At 40.9% G+C, this 19,548-nt stretch overlaps 1 protein-coding gene across 2 annotated transcripts in view; it reads left to right on the top strand.

The window, feature by feature from the left end:
• The first annotated feature begins 3,966 nt into the window (after positions 1-3,966).
• Positions 3,967-19,548, top strand: part of AGXT2 (alanine--glyoxylate aminotransferase 2) — a 51,489-nt gene continuing 35,907 nt past the window's right edge. For both annotated transcript variants that reach the window (XM_049862115.1, XM_049862111.1), the window contains exons 1-4: positions 3,967-4,057; positions 13,748-13,833; positions 15,257-15,441; positions 18,196-18,319. In XM_049862115.1, coding sequence (XP_049718072.1) covers positions 3,967-4,057; positions 13,748-13,833; positions 15,257-15,441; positions 18,196-18,319 — 486 coding nt within the window. The remainder of the gene's footprint in view (positions 4,058-13,747; positions 13,834-15,256; positions 15,442-18,195; positions 18,320-19,548) is intronic.

The following is a 19,548-nucleotide window of genomic DNA, read 5'->3' as shown; positions in this document are numbered from 1 at the left end:
ACAATTAAGTGTCCTGGAATTCCCATTCTTAGCGATGTTATCCATAATTTGTTATGATCCACACAGTCAAATGCTTTGCATAGTCAATAAAACACAGGTAAACATCTGTCATGGATTGAATTATGTCCCCTAAAAAATGCGTGTTATCAGTTTGGCCAGGCCATGATTTCGGATACTGTGTGATTTTCCTATATGCTGTAAATTCTGCCTCTATGATGTTAATGAGGGAGGATGGGCAGCAGTTGTGTTAGTGAGGCAGGACTCAGTCTACAAGATTGGATTGTGTCTTGAGGCAATCTCTTGAGATATAAAAGAGAGAAGCAAGCAGAGAGACAGAGGGAACTCATACCACCAAGGAAGCAGCACCAGGAGCAGCAGAGTGCCTCCTTTGAACCCAGGGTCCCTGCGCCTTAGAAGCACCTCGACCAGGGAAAGATTAAGGATAAGGACATTCCTCCAGAGCTGACAGAGACAGAAAGTCTGCCCCTTCAGCCAACACCCTGAATTTGGACTCTAGCTACTAGACTGAGAAAATAAATTTCTCTTTGTTAAAGCCATCCAATTGTGGTATTTCTGTTACAGCAGCACTAGATAACTAAGGCAACGTCTTTCTGGTATTCTCTGCTTTCAGCCAAGATCCACCTGACATCAGCAATGATATCCCTTGTTCTACTTCCTCTTTTCTGAATCCGGCTTGAATTCCTGGCAGTTACCTGTCGATATACTGCAGCCGCTTTTGAATGATCTTGAGCAAAATTTTACTTGCATGTGATATTAATGGTATTGTTCGATAATTTCTGCATTCCATTGGATTGTCTTTCTTTGGAATAGATATAAATATGTATCTTCCAGTCAGTTGGCTAGGTAGCTGTCTTCCAAATTTCTTCACATAGATATTTGTTGAAACATCTCAATTTATATTCCGTCAATTCCTGGAGCCTGTTTTTTTGCCAATGCCTTCAGTGCAGCTTGGATCACTTCCTTCAGTACCGTCAGTTTCTGATCATATGCTACCTCCTGAAATGGCTGAATGCCTACCAATTGTTTGTGGTATAGTGACTCTGTGTATTCTTTCCATCTTCTTTTGATGCTTCCTATGTCATTTAATATTTTCCCCATAGCAGAAGCCAACACAACTTGTCCAAGGCAAGGGCATGGAAGCTCTGTAGACACATCCAAAGTCCCTAAGGGACCAAATTACTGGGCTGAGGGCTGTGGGGACCATGGTCTCAGGGAACATCTAGTTCAATTGTCATAAGTTCATTTTTAAAGAAAATGTTCTACATTCTACTTTGGTAAGTAGTGTCTGGGGTCTTAAAGCCTGTGAGCGGCCATCTAAGATACTCCACTGGTCTCACCCCATCTAGAACAAGGAGAATGAAGAAAACTAAAGACACAAGGGAAAGATTAGTCCAAAGGACTAATGTACTACAACTATCACAGAATCCACTAGACTGAATCCAGCACAACTAGATGGTGCCCAGCTACCACCATTGACTGCTCTAACAGGGATCACAATAGACAGTCCCAGGCAGAGCTGGAGAAAAATGTAGAACAAAAGTCTAACTCACAAAAGCAGGCCAGACTTACTGGCCTGACAGAGACTGGAGAAACCTTGAGAGTTTGGCCCCTGGATACTCTTTCAGCTCAGTAATGAAGTCACTCCCGAGGTTCACCCTTCAGCCAAAGGTCAGACAGGCCCATAAAACAAAATGAGACTAAAGTTGCACAGCAGCCCAGGGACAAGGACTAGAAGGCAGGACGGGACAGGAAATCTGGTAATAAGGAACCCAAGTTTGAGAAGGGAGAGTGTTGACATGTCTTGCGGTTGGTAACTAATGTCACAAAACAATATGTGTACTAATTGTTTAGTAAGAAGCTAGTTTGTTCTATAAACCTTCATCTAAAATACAATAAAAAAAGAAAAGAAAGTATGCCTATTTTTAAAGTTTAAAAAAAAAAATTTCCCTGTAGAATCCCTCAATATTGCAACTTGAGACTTGAATTTTTTCTTCAGCTCTTTCGGCTTGAGAAATGTCCAGCATGTTCTTCTCTTTTGGTTTTCTGTCTCCAGGTCTTTGCACATGGTATTATACTTTACTTTGTATTCTTGAACTGCCCTTTGAAATCTCCTGTTCAGCTCTTTTACCTCATCATTTCATCCATTTGCTTTAGCTATTATACGTTGAAGAACAAGTTTCACAGTCTTTTCTGACATCCATTTTGGTCTTTTCTTTCTTTCCTATCTTTTTAATGACCTCTTGCTTTCTTCATGTATGATGTCCTTGATGTCATTCCACAACTCATCTGGTCTTTGGTAATTAGTGTTCAATGTATCAAGTCTATTCTTGAGCTGGTCTCTAAATTCAGGTCAGAAATACTCAAGGTCATACTTTGGCTAATCTTAAGGCCCAAGAAAAATCTTAGGTCAAGGGAGCCTGCAGCCTGTGGTGTTCACAAAAGGGAAAAATGATCACATTTTTTCTACTCAGTCCAACCATATTACAGATTGCACACCCCACGTAGAGGCTGTGTGACATTCCTGATATAGATCAGAGCTAATCTCCAATAAGACACAACAGTTGACCAGACAAATCAAAAAACCAATCGTTACAGCCCCAAAGCAGAATAGATTAGGAGATGGGAGCTCATGCAAAGGGGACAATTTATATTGAGTTTAAAACACTTTTTGTGCTTTCTACTCCGCTCACCTCTGTGGGCATCTAGGAGGAGAGGATGTAGGATGTGGGTAAGGGATGTGACCAAGTCAATTCTCCTCCTTATAATGGTACAAGGTTAACTATGTTCATCCCACACCCTCTTTCTTGACCCCGTAGCTCCAGTTACTTTTGTCACTGTCCCCTTATGCACTTAAAAAAAAAAAAAAACTACCAGGCAAAAAATGCTGCCTCCCACTCTACAGCAGTAGGAGATATGTACCCACCAGTCGGAGATATGTATACATACTATGTATAAAAAAAAAAAATGTATACATACGTATATACACATAGTAGGAGACATGAATATTGTGTATACATATAACTCTGAGTGAAAAAAAAGACACATATTTGCGTATATTTAAAAAACATGCACCTAAGACAACACCCATTTACAAGAATACATACCAAAAAAAGGATACATGTTAAACATACTAAATATTCGCTTAGGAGAATTAGAAGTCAGAGGACACAGGAGTAACAATGGAAACTTAAGAAATTAAAAATGTAATGAATATAAACCACACTAACTCCTAGCTCTCAACCCCTTGCCTCATTCCGATGCCACTAGGGTTCCTCAGCTGCCCAGAGCCTCCCCTAACTATGTGTCCCCCTACTTCAGCAGTGTGGGATGTCTCCCCCATTTATCTATTCTTCCAGCCATTTCGAATATCCTCTTCCATTTTTCCCTCCTCTCTTTCTCTCTTGAAAGCCACCAATACCAATTTCTTTGCTCATTCACATCATGCATATCCTCCTTCTCTCTGTCTTACTCACGTCCTTCATTTCTCAGTCTCTGACCCTCACTCATCACCACCCTCCTGTGGAGAGAAGCTCACCCTGCCGAGACCCTGACAGAATACAAAACAAGCTCAAGACCTTCAGCTTTTGCTTGCTTTCTCTCGAGATGCCTGTCTCTCTTTCTCTGTGTGTGTGTCTGTCTGTCTCTCTCTATATATATCCCTCTCTGTCTCTCTCTCTGTGTCTATCCCTGTCTCTCTCTGTGTCTCTATCTCTCTATATCTCTCTGTCTCCCTCTGTCTGTCTGTCTCTCTCCTCTCTGTCTCTTTCTGGCCCCGGGAGCTCTGCCGCTTGTCTGAAGCCTGTGGCAGTAACCACTCCAGATTCCCCTCTTAAGCCTCCTCCCCCTCTGTCCGTCCTAATTAATTACAAAGTCCAGCGGATCAGTGAGCAGTTGGGGCCCATCCTCAGACCTGTTTCATGGGGATCTGCTTCCTGACAGGGAAAGATGACTCTAGCCTGGAGACATTTGCCGAGAGCTTTGTGCCTGGAGACCTCCTCTCTCAGGATCCCTAAGATGTGTCCTTTCCTGAGTCTGAGTCGTGAGTGGAAACCAGGAGTGCCTGGGTCAGCGGAGGGTGGGTGAGGGGGCAGGGCTGAGCTCTGAAGGCTGTTGCCTGGAATTCTGGAATGTTAGACCTGGATGGGGCTTTAGAGACGGGTGATGTAACATGTAGTTTTCACCCTGTCAGATCAAATGCCGCCATTTCATAGCCAATATTTTGTAATGCCTTCTTTTGTCCAGAAATGAAATTCATTGGTAATAAAACATACTTATACACGATTTCAAAATAATAATAATAAAAAAAAATAGCTTCAATATAAAGAAGAAATATAAGGAAGCAATTCATAATTGAAACGCTAACTTCAATACTCAGGGACAACCACTTTAGAAAACATAAAGCATTCTCATGAATTTCCAAAATGCCCCCAGGAGGTGGTACCACCCCCTCAATTACTGACAAGGAAACTGAGACTCCCAGAAGCACAGTGATTTACCCAGAATCATCCAAGTTAGGACTAGACACTAAGCCCTCCTCTTCCTCTCCAGCTCTCCCCTCTCTCCAGTAGGACTAGGAAATATGAAGAGACCTGGTGTGTCCTTATGACTGAGACATTGGTGGCTTCATGTATTATATCCTATGTGCTGGTGATTTTCACATGTGTCTTGTTTCATTAGAACCCAGCTACCTCCTCACCAGTTTCCCTCATGCAAAACATGAGCTTAAGCAGGTGTCTGCAGGTTTATGTGCCAGAGTGGCCCCTTCAAGCGTTGAAACCAAAAAAACCAAACCCACTGCCACTGAGTCAATTCCAACTCACAGCAACCCTGTAGAAAAGAGTAGAAGTGCTCCCATAGGGTTTCCAAGGCTGTAATTTTTTTTTTTTAATCTTCCAGTGACTACTCCCAGTGTTACATTTATATGTGTGTATATATTTTCCTGTATATATTTTTTCTTTTTCATTGTGCTTTAGGTGAAAGTTTAAGGTTCAATTTAATTTCTCATTCAAAAATTTACACAAATTTTTTTTGTGACATTAGTTGCAATCCCTACAATGTGATATAGCACACTCCACCCCAGGTTCCCTGTGCCCGTTTAACCAGTCCCTGGCCCTTCCTGTCTTCTCATCCTACTTTTGGACAGGAGCTACCCACTTGGTCTCATATATCTGACTGAACTAAGATGTATTATTTTTTGTTTTATAGTCCTGTCTAATCTTTGTCTGAAGAGTGGTCATCAGGAATGGTTTCAGTTCTGAGTTAACAGTGTGTCCAGGGGCCATAGTTTTGGGGGTTCCTCCAGTCTCTGTCAGACCATTAAGTCTGGTTTTTTTTAATGTGAATTTGAATTCTGCTCTACATTTTTCTCCTGCATTTTTTTTTTTTTTTTTTTTTCCGTACAGGACTGTCTGTTGTGTTCCCTGTCAGGGCAGTCATTGGTGGTAGCTAGTTCTTCTGGTCCCAGATTAGTAGAGTCTCTGGTTCATTTGGTCATTTAATCCTTTGGGCTGGTATTTTCCCTGCGTCTTTGGTTTTCTTCAGTCTCCTTTGTTCTGAGTGGGGTGGGACTAATTGATGTATCTTAGATGACTGCCCATGAGCTTTTAAGACCCCAGACACCACTCCCCAAAGCAGGATGTAGAACATTTTCTTAATAAACTAACTATGTTATGCCAATTGACCTAGATGTCCCCCGAAACTATAGTCCCCAGGCCCCAGCCCCAGCTACCCTGTTCCTCAAAGTTTTTCAATGTGTCGAGGAAACTTCTTTGTTTTGCTTTGGTCCAGTTGTGCTGACTTCCCCTGTTCGTGTAATGTTCTTCCCTTCACCAAAGTTGATCCTTGTCTACTATCTAGTGATTTCCCTACCCACCCTTGTAACCATCAGAGAATGCTTTTTTGTGTATTTAAATCTTCTCTTGAGTTCTTCTTATAGTGGTCTCATATAATATTTGTCCTTTAGTAACTGACTTATTTCACTCAGCTTAATGCCCTCCAGATTCATTCATGTTGTGAGATATTTCAGGGATTAATCATTGTTCTTTATCATTGCATAGTATTCCATAGTGTGTATGTACCATAATTTGTTTATCCATTCATCTGTTGACAGGCATTTAGGTTGTTTCCATTTTTTGCTATTGTGAACAGTGCTGTAATGAACATGAGTGTGCATATGCCTATTTGTGTGACAGCTCTTACTTCTCTCAGGTACATTCCTAGGAGTGGGATTGCTGGTATTTCCATTTCTAGCTTTTTAAGGAAGCACCATATCATTTTCCAAAATGCTTGTTCCATTTTACATTCCCACCAGCAGTGCATGAGAGTTCTAATCTCTCCACAACCTCTCCAACATTTGTTTTTTGTGTTTTTTCAATTAGTGCCACCCTTGTTGGGGTGAGATGGTATCTCACTGTATTTTTGATTTGCATTTCTCCAATGGCTAATGATCGTGAGACACCTCATGTGTCTGTTAGCCACCTGAATGTTTTCTTTGATAAAGTGTCTATTCATAACCTTTGACTATTTTTCAATTGGATTATCTGTCTTTTTGTTATTGAGGTGTTGCAGCATCTTACAGATTTTAGAGACTAGACTTATCCAATATGTCATAGCCAAAAAATTTTTCCCAGTCTATGGGTTCTCTTTTTAATCTTTTGATGAAGTTTTTTGATGAGTTTAAATGTTTGATTTTTAGGAGCTCCTAGTTACCTAGTTTCTCTTCTGGCGTTTGTGGACTGTTATAGCTTGTACACTATCGATACCATGTATTAGGGCCCTTAGTGTTGTCCCTATTTTTTCTTCCATGATTTTTAACGTTTTAGATTTTATATTTAGGTCTTTGACCCATTTTGAGTTAGTTTTTTTGTATGGTGTGAGGTATGGGACCTGTTTCTTTTTTTATAGATGTATATCCAGCTATGCCAGCACCATTAGTTAATAAGACTGTCTTTTTACCATTTAGCAGACTTTGGGCCTTTGTCAAATATCAGCTGCTCACAAACGGATGGATTTGTGTCTGGGTTCTCAGTTCTGTCCCACTGGTGTGTGTGTCTGTTGTTGTACCAGTACTAGGCTATTTTGACTACTATGGCAGTATAATAAGTTCTAAAATCAGGTAGTGTGAGGCCTCCTGCTTTGTTCTTCTTCTACAGTAATGCTTTATTTATCAGGGGCCTCTTCTTTTTTTTTTCTTCCCTTTCAATATAAAGTTAGTGATTTTTTTTCTCCATCTCATTAAAAAAATGTCACTGGAATTTGGATCAGGATTGCATTGTATTTGTAGATTGCTTTGGGTAGAATTGACATTTTCACAATGTTGAGTCTTCCTATCCATGAGCATGGTATATTTTTCCACTTATGTAGTTCTCTTTAGATTTCTTGCAGTAGTGTTTTGTAGTTTTCTTTGCATAGGTCTTTTACATCTCTGGTTAGATTTATTCCCAAGTATCTTCTTGGGGGTCACTGTAAATAGTGATTTGGTGATTTCCTTTTCTATTAGTTCTAGTAGTTTTCTTATGAATTCTTTGAGGTTTTCTGTGTATAGGATCATATCATTTGCAAATAGGGATACTTTTACTTCTTCCTTACCAATTTGGATGCCCTTTATTTCTTTTTCTTGCCCTATTGCTCAGGCTAGGACCATCTACACAATGTTGAATAATAGTGGTGATAAAGGGCATCCTTGTCTGGTTCCTATTCTCAAGGACAATGCTTTCAGACTCTCCATTTAAAATGATGTTGGCTGTTGGCTTTGTATAAATGCCCTTTATTATGTTGAGGAATTTCCCTGGTATTCCTGTTTTGCTGACAGTTTATCAGGAATGGGTGTTGGACTTTGTTAAATGCAAGGCTATAAATCTTTAGGGAAGCAGACTGCCACAACTCTCTCTCTCACAGGGGAGCTGGTGGTAGAACTGTCAACCTTTCGGTTAGCAGCTGAGCACTTACCACTGTGCCACCAAATGGTATAAAGCTAGTTGCCATCAAGTCTACTCTGACTCATGGCAACTTCATGTTTGTCAGAGTAGAACTGTGCTCCGTAGGGTTTTCAATATGCTGATTTTTCAGAAATAGATCACCAGGCCTTTCTTCTGAGGCCTCTCTGAGTGGACTCAAATTGCCAGCCTTTCAGTTATCAGCCAAGCATATTAACTGTTTGCACCACCCAAGGACCCTCAGCAGGTATTGTTGCTGTTAGTTGCCATCAAATTGGCTCCGATTCACAGTGACCTTTTTGTGTAACAGAGTTGAACATTGTCTGGTCCTGCACCATGTTCATGATTTCTGCTGCTTTTGAGTCTATTGTTTCACCTATTGTGTCAATCCATCTCATTGAGGGTGTCCTTCGTTTTAGGGGACTTTTTGCTTTTCTTGGAAACCCTGGTGGTGTAGCAGTTAAGAGTTACAGCTGCTCTAACCAAAAGATCAGCAGTTTGAATCCACCAGGGCCCCTTGGAAACCCTATGGGGCAGTTCTATACTGTCCTGTAGGGTTGCTGAGTCAGGATCAACTCAGACGGCAATGGATTTTCAGTTTTGTTATTATTTTCCATCTTGAATAGAGTTTTATCTCCATTTTCTCCTCATCTTTCTTTTTTCTCCCCTTCTCTGATATTTGCTACTTTTTTTTTTACAATTGCAATTCTTTGACCCTTAATACATGCCAGATGCTTTAAACCCATTATCTCCTTTTATCTTCAACCAAACATGTTAGTGAGTACTATTATTCAACTTCACAATTTTTCTTAAGAAAAATTAAGAAATTTGGTCAAAGGAGATGCTCTAGATAGAAGGTCCGCATGTTTTAAGTGTTGTCAGATACACAAAAATAAATAAGACCCAATCCTTGTATGCAGAAAACAAATAGAATGCCTACATATAGACTGTATGATATTTGTATGCATAAAATATTCAGTTTTGCCAAATGTTGTATATGCACAGTCACTTTGGTCTAAATATGATACAACAGTATAGAAGCAATTTGCTTTTAGTATAAAAGAGTGGAGAAAATATCTCTGTGGTGCTTTCTTTCCTAATTAGTTAGTGATTGCTAAATTTATAACATGCCCAGATAAGTGTGGTATATGCTCAAATGTGCCATTTTTCTATCAAATACCTTCTCTTACACAAAGCAGGTATGCACAGGAGGGCGAATGGATGATAAATGATGCCATTTCCAGATAAGAAACTTCTCAAGACTCCTACAAAGCCTTTTGTAAGAAAAGAATGTGAAAATTAGCTCTAAAGGGTGGCCTCCTACCTGCAACTCCCCGGTCAGTCCTGACTGCAGTCTGACCAGTTGTCTAGTTACTGTTGAGTCAGTTCTGACTCATGGCAACCCCATGTGTGTCACAGTGTAGAACTGTGCTCCATACAATTTTTAGTGGTTGATTTTTCAAAAGTAGATCTCCAGACCTTTCTTCTAAGGTACTTCTGGGTGGGCTAGAACCCCCAACATTTCGATTAGCAGCTGAGATCATTAATTGCTTGTGCCACCAGGGACTCCTGTTGAATGAAGTCTGTAGTACTGATTTAACACATGCAAAGGGTCAGGAGGGTGATCTCAGGTAAGCTCCCAATAATGCCAAAAAGAAGAAAAGACAGACCTCGGTATCAGTCAGGGCTCTTGCTTGTGAACAACAGCAACTGCTCTTGGCTCACTTCAGCAAAAAAAGCATTTATATTAAAGATATGGAGGGAAGGTGAGGGGCTGAAAGAATTGACAGGAGGCTGAGGAGGTGAGCAGGAATGGACACAAGGGGAAGCCAAGGAAGGTCCAGCAGGAACAGCAGCAAATCTTGGTAGGGACAGGCTGGTAAGCATGTCATGGCTCCCATGAGGGTCTCAACTATCCCCTCCATTTGGGTCATTTGCTCAAGTCCTGAAGAGAAGACATCTTGTTCACCCATTGGAGGTCTCATAGCAACCCCTTGGTTTCCCTTGTGGAAGGCAGACCCCTGGTATTATTCTATTGCTCAGAGCACATACAAGGGGAAGGAGGGGATTCCTCACCTTGGTTCTTTTCCAGGACTGTGGTAGGGAAATTGGATGATGCCAAACAGCATCTGCAACTTCCAAGGACCATGGACCATTTTGTGAAGGGGGGAAAGATCCCCCTTCAGGTCTGGGAGCTCTGTCAGCTCCAGCTCAGGGAGAAGACAGATGAGAAAAACCTACCCCCTCCCTGCAACCAACCACTGTCTGTCATATACCCAGAACCCAACATTGCCTCAACAGGCCTCCACGGCAGGTGGTGTCTCAAATCCTTAACGCCATCAGTGACTTTCAAAACTGCAAATGCTTTGCTCATTTAATCTGTCACTGCCTCGCCTTTACACTGAAATGATAAAATCTTCTTTTCCTAACTCATGGGTTATCCTAGGTATCAAATGAGATATCAAATGCAACAAATGTTTTTTTAAGTTACCTATTATGCTATACCAAGTCCCTGGGTGCTATACGCTGTTAAGATGCTTGGTGCTAACTGAAAGGTTGGAGGTTCAAGTCCACACTAGCCATTGAAAACTGCACTCTGACACACCTGGGGTCACCATGAGTTGCACTCAACTCGACGACAACTGGTTTAGCTTTTAGTAGGTTACACAGAAGTAAACCATAATTATTATTTTAATAAATTGCCTTAATTTTCTAACAGTTGTGTTCATTGTATATGCTCAATTTTTTTTTTAATTTTATTTTAAAGGGTAAGGATGTCCCTGATAAATACTCCCTCTGTGCTGAAAGCTGGTTATAGATGTTTTAAAAATATTTTCATTACAAAAAGAATGCTTCCAGAAATTTCAAATACCCGCAAAAATCGATGCTAATTTTTCATTGAGACTATGAAAACAAAGGTAAGGTGACTGATCTACTGTGGAATTGTGTTTGTGAGAACTAGGCAACTGGAAAATTAAATCCACTAACCCACTTGACATTTAATGTACAAGAGTGGTGGTGTTCTGGAAATTGAATTCTACCTTTAAGTGTCTTCAGTTGTCTAGGTGAATTAAAGTGGAAATTGTTGAATTCGATGAAAATTGTTAGCTGTCATTTGGTTTGGTGGGTCATTTGTTATGCATCAGAGCTAAAAAGGCAGTATCAGACCAGTTAAAAAAAAATGTTTTTAATTGGATTCAGAAATCGCCATAGGATTCAGTATTATTAACCTTCCCCCACCCCTCTTGTGTCTACCTCCCCCACATACACACATGCCACATGCATATATGCTCATACACAATTTCTAAGAACCCAAGAAAAACTTTATTAACCTCAACGCTTATCTCTACCTGAAAACAGGCTGTTTTGAACAAGAATGCAGGTGTTTATCTAGATATTTAGATTCTTAAATTTTTTTGACAAATAATGGAAACCAAAGCATTCTTGGTTTGTTTTGCCCATCAATTTTCATTATTATTACTATTATTTTTGGGTCTTGGTTTTTGTCGAGAGAGGAGGCATGGAAGGCAATAGACTTTTTTGGATGATAGCTAGATTTATTTCACTTATTAATGGATTCTGTTTCCTACTTGCTTGCTTGCTTTCTGTCTTCCTTCCTTCTTTTCTTTCTTTCTTCCTCTTTCTCTCCCTTTTCTTTCCTTTGGCCTTCACTGACTCCATTTCCTCCTGGAATGTCTTCTTCCTATTTCCCCATGCCCAAATCCATTCAAGCCCAGCTCTAATATCCCCTCGTCAATGAAGTCTCCTGTGACAACCTGGGAGAAGGTAATTGATTTCTATGCTGACCTTTCATAGTTCTATGCTCATCCAACCCAAACCCAGTGCTGTCGAGTCGATTCTGACTCATAGTGACCCTATAGGACAGAGTAGAACTGCCCCATAGAGTTTCCAAGGAGCACCTGGTGGATTCGAACTGCCAATATCTACCTCATATAACTCATATCTCATATAACTTCTCCCTTTCTACTAGGTATTAGAGTTACAAATGTGCATATTTTATGTCTCCCCAGGTAAGCTGAATTTGCCTGAGGGTAGACTTCATATGTTTCATTTGCCCCCCCCCCGCCCACCATCACATGCCTATCACCGTCTTGTATGTAATAGGTACTCGAAAATAATTTGGTGACTGAATGAATGAACCTGCCTTGACTGTTTAAAATTCAGGCTTTTCATTTTCAAGTCTTCCTATACAATTCTCCTCCCCCTCCAGCCCAATTTCATTATTCCTATAACCTTGGAGTCAAGAGACCTTACAGCCTCCTCGAGAGGCAATTTTGCAGAAAAGGAAAATAAGACTAAATGAGTGAAGGGATTTTGAATTCTTGGAAACACTCAAAATTCTTTTTTTTTCCCATCTCAAAAGAGTACCTAACATAGAGAGACACAATGAAAATCTTTTCCAATGGTGAAATTCTCAGAAAACTTGAGTTACTTTTTTTTTTTTTTTTGTCATTTCTATGCATCTATATCCAAAAGCTACTTGCTTTTAAAGTAAGAGCAAATTAATGGCATTAGTGATTATTTAGAGCAGAAAAGTGAATGGGATCTCTTTGAAGGAAAATACATTCAGAGCTGTTACTTTCCAGCTTCATTTAAAAACACAATTGTTCATTGTGTTTCTCAGGACTTTGACTTCAGAACCAAACAAAACACCAACATCCTTGCATTCAAACCTTACTGCTGAATAAGAGACATCATTTCCTCAGCTCTCTCCATCTGTAAAATCTTGGAGTTGCACATGCATAGGTGAAGCTTTTATCTTGATATTCACCATGAGTCTTCAAAGTCTGGAGCATTCTTTTCCGAGAGTCCTCTCAACACTCTAGCAAACTCTTCCAGCTCTGATATTCTATGACTCCGTTATCTACCCCACCACTATAGAGAGATCAGAATCTGTGTGGGAGGAGGAGGAGGAGGTGGGCAGTGAATGAGAGGGAAAGAGCACTAGGCTGGGTGCCAGAAAATTGGGAGTCTTGTTCTTGCTCTACTCCTAACTACCTTGGTGACTTTAAAGACATAAACTGTAGGCTGGTTACCCCATCTACACAATGAGAAGTTTCCCCCCCCAAAAAATCTAAGTTCCCTTCTAGCCTCAAATGGTGATTCCTCTCATTAAAGGAGGAATCGGCTTATCTTTGCTTTGTCAGGGTCTGGTGTTGGCAGCCTTTGTTCTGGAGGGAGGTTTTGTCTTCCAGATCTATTTGCATGTATTTGTTAATACACCATGTTGCCTAATACCTATCCCTCCTCATCCGCTGTAAGAATATTTAACAACCACTAATTTCACCTTTATTAAGAACCAACCAGGTACCAGGCCCTGTTCTAGGCACTGGGATTCAGACCCCAGGTGACTCAGCCCAGAAAGCACCTCTATTAACCAAAAGGATTTACTCCAGCAACACATAACATTGTCAGAAATTTGCCAAATGAAGAGAGAATTATAGTCAACCCAGGCGGATTTCCTGACCTGAGCTTCCCATGATTGTGGGGGACTATGGGAGGAGAGCCTGTGACTTCCTCCAACACCCTCCATAGCTTTCCTGACCAGATTCTGAAGGAACTATCTCTTTTTCTCCAGAAAATTAGTTATCGAAATGTGTCAGTTTTTAAATCCAAACTGAAGACTGATTTAGATGATATTAAAAAAAAAAAAAAACTAAGAAATAAATAAAATTGCCTAAGGACCTTGATTCAGATAACTACAGGTGATTGTCACAAACAGACCTATATAATGTCTAATTGAGCCTCCTAACTCTCTTCACTTTTGGTAGGTACTTTCTGGACATCTGGAACCAAGCTCAGTCTTCACACAAAACCTAGGATGCCTCCATGTGACTTCACACCTGAAAGATACAAGGTAAGATTCAGGGCTTTGGGAAAACCCAAAAGAGGTGATTCGTCTTGGGAAGCCTCAGTGAATCGTTTCCTCAGGAAGGACCCACGAATGGCCCCACCTGCCATCAAACTGTCCCATCCCAGATACTCTAAGATCTCCTTCCTTTAAGGCACTGGGAGCATCTGATCCCCTCTTAGTCCATTTAATACTATTGTATGAACCGGAGTGTGTGTGTGACTGAGACAGAGAGTACAAGAAGCAGATTATACATGACAATTTTGATTAACTCATATGGCAATGCATGATCTGACCACCTTGAGTCCTCCACCAAGTTAGCATTTTTTTCTCAAGGTAATGAAGATTGCATGCTCTCTTTCTCTTTCTTTTTCTCCCTTCTCTCTCTCCCTGTCCTTCTCCCTTTCTCTCTCTCTCTCAGTCTCTCTTTCTCTTTCTGTCAGCAATCCCTATTTCGTGCATAATACTAATAGGTTAGAAATTGTGGCATCAATAGGCAGGTCAGGAGGGAGCCACAATGAAGAGAAGCATGAAAGAGATGTTTCTATTAAAGACATAAACACCAGGACTTCTTTTTTTTTTTTTTTTAATTTAAAAAAAAAAAAAACTACAGCACCAAAAATGCCTTATTAGTTCAAACATTCTACTTTCAAAGCCCATTTTCTTTTCATTGCTAAAGTCAACTCAAAGCCAGGGATTTCCACTGAAAAGTAGAAAATTTCAGCCTCTTTCTTCATGTTTGACCTGGAAATGGATTGAAGGGCCATGAAAACTAATTTTATTACTTAAGAAGTAAGGCCTTAGTTTCTTGCAAGAAGAATATTGTATAAATGCACCTGCTTCCGAGCCACTATAGGGCAGTAAACTCGTTGCTGTCGAGACGATTCCAACTCATCATGACCTTATAGGACAGAGCAGAACTACCCGCTAGGATTTCCAAGGCTGTAATCTTTACAGACGTAGACTGCCACATCTTTCTCCCACACAGCAGCTAGTGAGTTCAAATGGCCATCCTTTTGCTTAGTAGCCAAACACTATGGCTCCTTCAGTTCATTCGAGAGACTTCAAAAAAAAAAAAAAAAACAGTTGCTGTTGAGTCGATTTCTATTCATTGTGGCCCGTGTGTGCCAGAATAGAACCGTTCTCTATAGGGTTTTCAGTGGCTGTGACCTTTCAGAAGTAGAGACTAGGCGCTGCTAAGTTGACCTGTTGATCTGATAAGAAATGCCAGAATAAGCAACAGAAAGATTTTAACTCTTCTCTATCCACAGGAAACCCTGGTGGCTAGTGGTTAAGTGCTAGGGCTGCTAACCAAAGGGCTGGCAGTTTGAATCCGCCAGGCACTCCTTGGAAACTCTACGGGGCAGTTCTACTCTGTACTATGGGGTCGCTACTCGATGGCACTGGGTTTGGTTTTTTTAATCTACAGACCCTTTCGTATAACCGCGTTCTGGAGATCCACAAGCAACATCTCTCTCCTGTGGTGACGGCGTACTTTCAGAAGCCCTTGTTGCTCCACCAGGGACACATGGAGTGGCTATTTGATTTCGAGGGAAACAGATACCTGGATTTTTTTTCAGGTGTTGTCACTGTCAGTGTTGGTCACTGCCACCCGTGAGTATCCTTAAAATTTGGGGTGTTCATTCCAGAGGGGTATTTGAGAAACAGCCTAACAATCATCTTTGTGATTCAGAACCCTTGGTTCAACCAACCGCTTGCTGTCAATTCAACCTCGACTCATAACAACCCCATGCGTGTCAGGGTGGAACTGTGCTCTACAGGGTTTTTGGTGGCTGATTTTTCAGAAGTGGATCTGAAAAGTAGGCACCTCTGGGTGGACTCAAACCTTAACCTCTGGGTTAGCACCCAGGCATGTTAGCCACTTGCACCACACAGGGACTCCTTGGTTCACCTACACTGGATTAAAAAAAAAAAAAAAAAAAACCTCTTACAGATTATGACTGACCTACTCCCTGCTGTTTGCTGGGCAAAAACCTTAGCACTGCACTTTTTCTTTTCTTGACAATTCAAAGTTCTGTAATTCTTGTCACACATGCAGTGTGGCATGTACTGTGTGATTGGATTGTATGTGTTTCTCCTCTCTCGTGACAGCTTTACAAAGAACGCATCATGAAAAAGGCAGAAATGAAGGGGAAGGCAAGCAGTTCTCAGAGAAGCATGGAGGCAGGTGTGTGGGGGAGGGGTGCTGAGAGATGAGAACTTTTAGCCTGAGGATCATCTTAACTAACTCTGAGAGATAAAGTGAGCAGAAAACGGATGATAAGACAAAGACAGAATCACAGCTGGAAATTTACATTGGAAATGGATGGATCAATTAATCTTGAGATTCTCTGCACCTCTGATCACCAACCCACCCGCATAAATGTCCTCTCCGCAGGTTCTTCTGTGGTCCTTTTGGTTACAGGCATTTCCACCCCAAATATACTGAATCAGAATCTACATTTTAACAAGATCTCCAGGTGATTCCTGGGAATTTGTTAGAAATGCAAATTCTCAGCAGAGAACTTGTTAGAAATGTAAACTCTTAGAGCATTTGAACCAAAACTAAGTCCTGGTTATGGGGCACCTATCTCATCTCATTATGATGCTTATACTCTCTTGCTTTTAATAATATGACCGATAAAACTTATTTTAAATAATAACAGTAAAGTGGCAAGCATAAAATAAATTAAAGAGGTTTGGGCCCTTCTGTCAATGCAGGAGGTGAAAGATCTCCTCCTCAAGCAGCTATCAGGAGGTGAGGAGTTAGTTGTACCTTCAGGACCTAGCCGTCACCTTCTTCTCCCATACCCTTCCCCTACTATCTTCAGGAGGTCCTGAGAAGTACCCAAAATAAATTCCAGGTGCAATTGAAAACATAGGAAAAATACACATGAAAGAAGTAGAGAAAAATGAAGCAGAGAAATTTTTTAAACATTTTTTAATTTTTTAAACATTCTCATTTAATCCTCCCAAGGGCCTTTTGACATTGTCCCTGTTAATCAAGTAGTTTCATTGGCTTTCATGACCTTTGAGCTTCTCCTGATCTCCATCTGACTCTTGAGCTTGTTCTTCTAACCCCCTGATTCTTGGTGTCCTGGACACGTTCCTTAGCCCTCAGCTTTTATGGCTATACTCCTTTCCTCCCTTATTATTTCCCCCCACAGAATTGGTCCTACCCCATCTCCCCACTCCAATCATTTACTTACTATATTTTTAGCAGTCTTGTTAATCGCCATCAAGTCAGCTCCAACTCATGAGACCCCATGTACAGCAGAATGAAACATTCCCCAGACCTGCACCATCCCCATGATCGTTGGCATGTTCAAGTCCACTGGACAATATTTTGCTGTGATCCATAAGGTTTTCATGGGCTAATTTTTAGAAGCAGATCACCAGGCCTTTCTTCCTGTCTGTCTTTTAGTCTGAAAGCTCCACTGAAACTTGTCCAGCATCGGTAACCCTGCTGATATTTGAAATGCTGACGGCATAGCTTCCGGTATCATAGCAACACATAAGCTGCCAAAGTATGACAATTAAAAGACAAGTGGTGGCCCACATACCTATCTACCCTTATTTCCTACTATCCCTGAACATGACCTTTCTGATGCTTTATGGTTGGTCTGATTCTTTAAAGAATGTGGTTTCACAGTTAAGAAATATTTAGCAACAATAACCACTACTCAATCCTAGATATTTGAATCTCCTTTGAAGGAAAAACTATTGATCGTGCGTTCATGTGAATGAATGGGTCTATGGTCCTAAGAATAAAATGGGAAGGCACCCAGGCTTATAACCAGTCATCTCTATATTCCAAATAGTTCAAAGTGATGTTAATAAAAAAAAAACTTATTGTTAAAAGATATTCTGAACCCTCTCCTAGGCCAGGAATTTATTTCCAAAAATTCTTAAAAGACAATTATTTAATCTCCTTTGAACACTTCTCTTGATGAGAAACTCATTGCCTTTTCAGACAACACATACCATTGTTGGATACCTCTGGTTGTTAGAGATATTCTTTCTTCTGTGCCTCTTGAAACTCTTTTAGCGATAGCAGCATGTTTGGGTTTAAGAAGGTCCCTGGGTGGCACAAATGGTTTGTGCTTGACTATTAACCTACAGGATGGTCATTCAAACTTACCCAGAGGCACTGTGGAAGAAAGGACTGGCAATTTGTTTCCATAAAGATTTAGCCAAGAAAACCCTATAGGGCAGTTCTACTTCAAACAGAGGGGTCGCTATGAGTTGGAATCCACTCAACAGGTTTTCTTTCTTTGTTTTTGTTTTTTGGTTCAAGAGCCAGTGTGTGTGTTGACAGGGGACGTGCCTTCTAGCAGTGTGAGTAACTCTGGTCTCCTGCTTCTCCAGGAAGGTCAATGCAGCAGCCCAAAAGCAGCTTACCCACCTGTGGCACACAAGCACCATCTTCTTCCATCCCCCAATGCATGAATATGCAGAGAAGCTATCGGCACTTCTTCCTGAGCCTCTTAAGGTATGATATTCCCAGCTTAAATTTTAAAGGGACAACAGTCTCGTGATTCCAGATACCAGGAGAGTTGCCATAGGAAGCAGAACACGGGCAGGGGATTTGGTCTGAACAACTACTGAGCCAATACCCATATCTGAAAACAATCAAGCAAAAGGAAAGAATTTGTGAATTGCTGGTGAAACATTTCTGGGGCTGATGTTAACTTGTGTCATCTCTAAGCCTCTGCCTCCCCTTGCTTGCTCTCCTCGCCACCCAGCTTTGCAGAAAGCACTTCTCAGGGGCCCCAGCCCTCCTGACTTTCTTCTCTGTGTTCCTCAAGAGGTTTCCATCTCTTTCCTCCACAGCCCCTCTGAAAAGTCATCTGCATTTCTTTCACAAAGCATAGAGCCATTTTTTATAAAATTAATAAACCATCCAGCTCATGAGGTCTAAGATACGTGTCATGGATTGAATTGTGTCCCCCCAAAATATCTCTCAACTTGGCTAGGTCATGATTCCCAGTATTGTGTGGTTGTCCAACATTTTGTCATCTGATGTGATTTTCCTACATGTTATAAATCCTATCTCTATGATGTTAAAGAGATGGGATTAGCAGCAGTTACATAGACTCAATCTACAAGATTAATCTACATTTTAAGCCAATCTCTTTTGAGATATAAAAGAGAGAGGCAAGCAGAGAGATATGGGGAACCTCAGAGCACCAAGAAAAAAGAAGAGGAGAATTGCACATCCTTTGGAATTGGGGCCCCTGAGCTTAGAAGCTCCAAGTCCAGAGGAAGATTGATGACAAGGACCTTCCTCCAGAGCCGACAGAGAGTGAAAGCCTTCCCCTGGAGGTGATGCCCTGAATTCCGATTTCTAGCCTACTAGACCGTGAGGGGATAAATTTCAGTTTGTTAAAGCCATCCACTTGTGGTATTTCTGTAATAGCAGCCCTGGATAACTAAGACAATGAACTTAGACTTTTTTGCAAAATGAGATATTTTTGTTCCCCTGAAATGGCTGAATTTCAGCCTGAATTAAGATATTAAAACATTGGCCAAAATTTGCTTTGAGGCGTTAAATGAGTTAATACATATAAAGGGGTTAGTCCAGTGCTTAGTATGTGGTGTTAGCCATTATTATTATTTTACTATTAAAGTAAGATGAAGAAGGATTCCCTGGGTGGTACAAATGGTTGACACGCTCAATTGATAACCAAAAGATCAGAGGATCGAGTCCACTCAGGGGCA

The sequence above is a fragment of the Elephas maximus genome, chromosome 2, assembly GCF_024166365.1.
Source record: "Elephas maximus indicus isolate mEleMax1 chromosome 2, mEleMax1 primary haplotype, whole genome shotgun sequence".
In the NCBI taxonomy this organism is placed as follows: Eukaryota; Metazoa; Chordata; class Mammalia; order Proboscidea; family Elephantidae; genus Elephas; species Elephas maximus.
The sequence above is the reverse complement of the archived record's forward strand: the minus strand, read 5'-3'. Positions and strand labels throughout refer to the sequence as shown.